This window comes from Piliocolobus tephrosceles, chromosome 13 (assembly GCF_002776525.5).
Source record: "Piliocolobus tephrosceles isolate RC106 chromosome 13, ASM277652v3, whole genome shotgun sequence".
In the NCBI taxonomy this organism is placed as follows: Eukaryota; Metazoa; Chordata; class Mammalia; order Primates; family Cercopithecidae; genus Piliocolobus; species Piliocolobus tephrosceles.
Window position 1 is genome coordinate 4,325,036 of NC_045446.1, and position 5,644 is coordinate 4,330,679.

General features: G+C 54.4%; 1 protein-coding gene across 5 annotated transcripts in view; it reads right to left on the reverse strand.

Annotated features, from left to right (window-relative positions):
• ANO1 (anoctamin 1) overlaps positions 1 to 5,644 on the reverse strand; it is a 200,898-nt gene that overhangs the window by 63,473 nt on the left and 131,781 nt on the right. For all 5 annotated transcript variants that reach the window (XR_003307031.2, XM_026448734.1, XM_026448737.1 and 2 more), the window contains 2 exons: positions 1,986 to 2,050; positions 526 to 660 (listed from right to left, as the gene is read on the reverse strand). Coding sequence is in view for 4 of the 5 variants with exons in the window: in XM_026448734.1 (XP_026304519.1) it covers positions 526 to 660; positions 1,986 to 2,050 (200 nt within the window). In the remaining variant the exon portion in view is untranslated. The remainder of the gene's footprint in view (positions 1 to 525; positions 661 to 1,985; positions 2,051 to 5,644) is intronic.

Below are 5,644 nucleotides of genomic sequence, written 5' to 3' on the forward strand. Positions count from 1 at the left end.
AGGCCACTAGCGTTCATGTCTCACCTCCTGGGAGCACCAGCCTGCACTGAGGCCCCCGGCATTCATGTCTCACCTCCTGCAAGCACCAGCCTGCACCGAGGCCACTAGCATCCAAGTCTCACCTCCCACGAGTGCCAGCCTGCACCAAAGGCCTCTGGCATCCATGTCTCACCTCCCGGGCACACAAGGAAACAGAGAACTTTCTTGTCACATAATGACCAACAAGGAAAAGGAACAAGCAAACCATAACAACCTTCAAAGAATGAAAATGGTCAGATGTTTGTTTTATGCCTTTCTCTTAACAATAAAACATAGCCTAGCACAGATGGGCCTGAGAAGGGCACCCAGACTCCTAGATGACTTCGAACCATGTCCTTTCCTCCTGACGACTCGTGGCTTGGCGGGAGGTTTCAAGTGTACAGGAATTGGTGTGAGAGGCCAGGGTCCCAGTGAATTGTGCAGCTGGGATGGCAGGAGAGGGCTCCCTGGTGTGTGCCGCGGCGGGGAGGGGGGGCTGCCGCCTACCTGGGGATGTTTTCGTCCATGGTGGCACATCCGTACAGGAAGACAATGATTCCCACGATGGAGGCAGGGATGAGCATCTGGGTGTACACGCCCAGCCAGGCGAAGTACAGGCCGATCTTCTCCCCAAAATACTTCCTACACCAGGGGAGCAGAGCAGAGTTAAGCCCACTGTCATTCAATACTAGCAGGGAAACATGTCCCGGGCCCTCCCCAGCAAGGAGCAACTCAAACCGGGGGCACTGGTTCTCTCATCCGAGAAGCAGAAAGTGGGGTCCTGGGCCACCCCATCAGGTTGGGGGTGCTCTCTGCTTTTCTGAAGCCCTCCCCTCTTCTCTTTTTCTTTTCCTTTTTCTTTTTTTGAGATGGAGTTTTGCTCCTGTTGCCCAGGCTGGAGTGCAGTGGTGCAACCTGGACTCACTGCAACCTCCGCCTCTTGGGTCCAAGAGATTCTCTTGCCTCAGCCTCCCGAGTAGCTGGGATTACAGGCGCCCGCCACCACACCCATTGCATTTATTTAATTTGTTTTTGAGGTGGAGTCTTGCTCTGTCACCCAGGCTGGAGTGCAGTGGCGCGATCTTAGCTCACTGCAACCTCCGCCTTCCAGATGCAAGCTATTCTCCCGCCTCAGCCTCTCGAGTAGCTGGGACGATAGGCATGAGCCACCACTGCCAGCTAACTTTTGTATTTTGAATAGAGACAGGGTTTCACCATGTTGGCCAGGCTGGTCTCGAACTCCTGACCTCAAGTAATCCACCTGCCTCATCCTCCCAAAGTGCCAAGATTACAGGTGCGAGCAACCACGCCTGGCCCTCACTTCTCTGTGGTGCCCCGGGAAGGTGGGTGCATTTCTGTGTGTCATGGCCTATGCTGGTGGGTGCGGGTGTACTTCCCCTGAGGCTGTGGGCTCCATTCCAAGCCCTGTTCAGCGTAAGGACTGGAAAGCACCTCGGCCGGGAGGTTCCAAGAAACCCAGTTGCTCCTCATATTAAGTGTGGTTGGCACCTTGATGGCTTGAATGGATTTCTACCAGCCGAGCTCTGGTGAGCAGGTTGCCTAACCTGGTCCGCCCCTCCTTCCTGCCCTGTGGGGACAGAGATCCTCTTGGGAGAGGAGACATCCTTCCACATTTGAGGCAGCTCTTTCCTTCCCCTCCACATCTCAAAGCGGGAAACCCCTCCAGCTACCCAGTGAGGCCAGGCAGTGAATTTAGGAGATGGAAAATGTGACAAACAAGAGCCCACCCTCCAGGGAATTTGAATAAATTGCTTCAACTCATGCTGGCCCAGGCTCTCAGCCCTGCAGGGACATTTTGGGTCTTCCTACACAAGCTCTTCAAGTTCAAACACGTTCCCAGGTACTGAATATTCAGAGTGGCAGAAACCCACAGGGACGTTGGCGGACTTTATCCAACTGCCGTCAGACTAGGGACTTGATTCCCGCAGGCTGTGGCGCGTTCTTACCTGACCAGGTCGATGGGCTGGTACTTGTAGAAGACCCCATAACACGCCCACTCTTCATACAGGAGCTGAGGGGGAGGAAGCAGGGGGGTTGGTGACCGTGTGGCACTCTGAGGTTGCTCCTTGGAACGCAGAGCAGTGGGGACGGAGCCTCCGTGACATCATTCATTCATCCCACAAACACTTCCTGAGAACGGGCTGTGTGCTAGCAAGAGCGGGCCTCCCTTTGTAGGTGAACGTAGGGATAGGAAAGGAGCTTCTGGCAGGTTATGGAATGTGAGCTGTTCGTGATTTGACCTGGAATTGATCTAAATGGGCCGGACACTGTAGGGCTTCTCACCTTTAGGGTTTTTGGTCGTCCCCATCAGACACCAGACCGTTCTTTATAGAGGGCACAAAACCACCAGGGTTCTGAGCAGAGAAATACCAGTGGCGAAATTTTAAAAACTCTCACGGGATGCAAAGATACTCGAGGTTTATCTCCTGAGATGGGCTGTCTGATTAACAGCGCTTTGTGAAATGAATGAAATTGACACACACCCTGTTACCCCCCCAGGCTTTGGGCAGGGATGGTAATGAGTTTGGTGGATTAGAAGGCTTGTGTGAACATGCAGAGGATGTCCTGAGGAAGACGCCGGGTTAGGACTGCTGGTAAAAAAATAAAATAAAAAAAAACCCACGTGTGTGGGTGGTTAACGCTTTACAGACCTCAACTCAAAGCCCAGCGACAGGGTCACACTCAGGGAAGGCAGGATGTAGGTACTGCGAGGGGCCCAGAGGCTGTCCCGGGACAGAGCAGCTGCCCACCAGGAGCCAGAGGCAGGGCAGCTGCCCTCCTCCTCAGTTCAGAGCCTATTCTGGGGTCAAGCTGCCTCCCAAACTGAGTCAAGATCACAGCTGGGGGACCAGGGAACCCCCTGGAGCCTCCGTAACTCCTCCCAGTGCGTGGAGGGCAGGAAGTGAGTATGAGCCATCTCCACAGCTGACATAGCCTCACGTGCCTGAGCGTCTCGTCTGGGGTAACACTGGGGCTGTGCACTATAGAGACCCCCCCACTGACAAACAGGGAGGGGAAACAGCGCAGGCGTACCCATGGCTGCCCCCACCCAAAGTCACAGGTGGACGGCGTGTTTCTGAAATCCACAGAGGGGCCGCCTGCTGCTGCACAGCCCCTTGAAGCCACCAGCCTCACCTGCAGCTGAGCATGGCTGTGGAGGGGCTTGTGACTTGTCTGCGGCCCTGGGCAGGTTCCCCCACCCCCGAATCCAGAGTCCCGGGCAGACCCCTTCCCCCATCCCTGTCTCCTCCTTTACACTGAAGGATGCGATCTCTCCTCCCAGGGCACGAAGAGAAGGCAGATGGGCTCATGTGAGTTAGTGATGTGCAGAAGGCACAGGGTGGTTCTGCGTCAGTGTGTTTCCTTAGGCAGATAGCAATGAAAAGGCCACAGTTTCACCATGTACATAGGGAGGCCTCGGCCAGCAAACCTTGATGAAGCAGAGCTGTACCTCTGCAAAAGCAAAGCAGCCATCGCTGACCTGGGCAGCTTCCTCCCCTCACCTAGAGTCAAGCCACTGATTTATGCCATAGATAGGTGGACGATGCGGCAGAGAGGGAGGAGGAGGGAGGAAGAGGGAGAGACAGAGACAGATGGAGAGACAGAGACAGAGAGATGGAGAGAGAGGTGAGGGAGGGACACGGGGACAGGAGGGAGGGAGCGAGACAGGGACAGGGAGAAAGGACACAGTTCTGCACCGGGGGAGGAAGGACCCACCCTCAGTGGTTCCCACCATCTTCTGACAGACGCGTGGAGGGGGCCCACCCCCAGCTTTCTACATAAACCTCTTGACCTCGGTGGACTTTTCTTCCTGCCAAGAGGTGACATCAATCACTCTGCACTGTCAAGGCAAAGAAATCCACCTAAAGACTCCACTGTTAGTGCTGGAAGGACTCCAAGGTGGCACCTTAGCCCGGTGAGCAGGCAGTGCAGTGGGGTGTCCAGGCATGGGGACTGTGGACTGGAGAACCAGGCCAGCCAGGTGGCTTCAGTCACTGTGACCTGGGAGCCTTCCAGCATCTGGACCCTGGAGGGATCCCAACAACCCTCAGGCGTCTCTCTTGTCGAAACCCCCTGCCAGGACTCACATGGCTGCCGCCGGCCCTTGGTGACACGGATACAGTCTTTAACTGGTGTACATCCTTGGCCCTTGCCTTTCCCTCTAGAATAGAGGCACCAGAGGGACCAGGTTTGTCTGGTCCTTCTCACCCTCCATGCCTCCAACAGGGCCTGTGGGTTTTCAGTAAGTGACTGTTGAATGAATGGATAAATGGATGGATGAATGACATGTTGGGCTCTGTGGCACCCAGTCCAACCCAGGGATGCAGCAGACCTCAGTCCACACCTGGAGTCAATCCTTCACAACCCAAGCCACCCCCCTCCCCCACAGGGCCCAGGTGGTCCTACTCTTCCAGTGCCCTGGCAGGAGGAGGCAGCAGCTGCCCAGCAGAACACCTTCTGCACATCCAAAGACAGCTCTGGGGGCGTGTCTTGCTCACCCGGGGTTTAGTTCTGTGTGGGTGTGAACTCGCCCGAGATCCTGGAGGAAGGCGCTCACTCTCAAGTACTCCTACGTGTTTGTGGTCCCATGATCAGACGCAGAGTGATGGCTGCCCTGCCGTGGCCCAGACCTGCCTCCTGCTTAAACTTCCCTACACTCTCTTCTGCCCACCCTCCAGCTCAGCACAGGAAAATGTCCTTGGCTGCACTTTCCTTTCTGCCCTGTGAGGCACCCAGGGTCTGATGGGAACAATAATGGAGAAGGCATGGGGTCTGTCACTGGAAAGGCAAAAACTCGGTGCCAGGCTGTGATGTGGAGCCATCGTGGCAGAATGCAGAGTTCCCCGCAGCTCTGAGTTAGGACCCAAACACCCATCTAATCCTCCCTCCTTTCCTCCTTTTCTTCTTTCCATCATCCATCTACCTACCCATCATCCATCATTCATTCCTCCAGCATCCATCATTCATCCCTCCATCATCCATCCATCATTAATTATTCATTCATCTGGCATCCATCTATTCACCTACCCGTCCACCCATCATCCATCTACCCATCCATCCATCATCTATCTACCCACCCATCATCCATCATTAATTATTCGTCCCCCTGGCATCCATCTATTCACCTACCCATGCACCCACCCATCATCCATCGTTCATCACTCCATCATCCACTATTCACCCATCATCCATCATTCATTCCTCCAGCACCTGTCCATCCATCTATCCATCCATCCATTCATCCATCCATCTATCCATCCTCCATCATTCATTCCTCCAGCACCCATCCATCCATCCATCCATCCACCCACCCATCAGCCATCATTTATTCCTCCAGCATCCATCATTCATCCTTCCATCAGCCACTCATCCAAAAATCATTAATTATTCATCCCTTGGGCATCCATCCATTCACCTACCCACCCACCAACCCATCATCTATCATTCATCCTTCCATCATCCACCCATCCACCCATCATACATCATTAATTTCTCCAGCACTCATCCATCCATTTATCCATCCATCCATCCATCCATCCACCCACCCACCCACCCATCCATCATCCATCATTCATTCCTCCAGCATCCATCATTCATCCTTCCA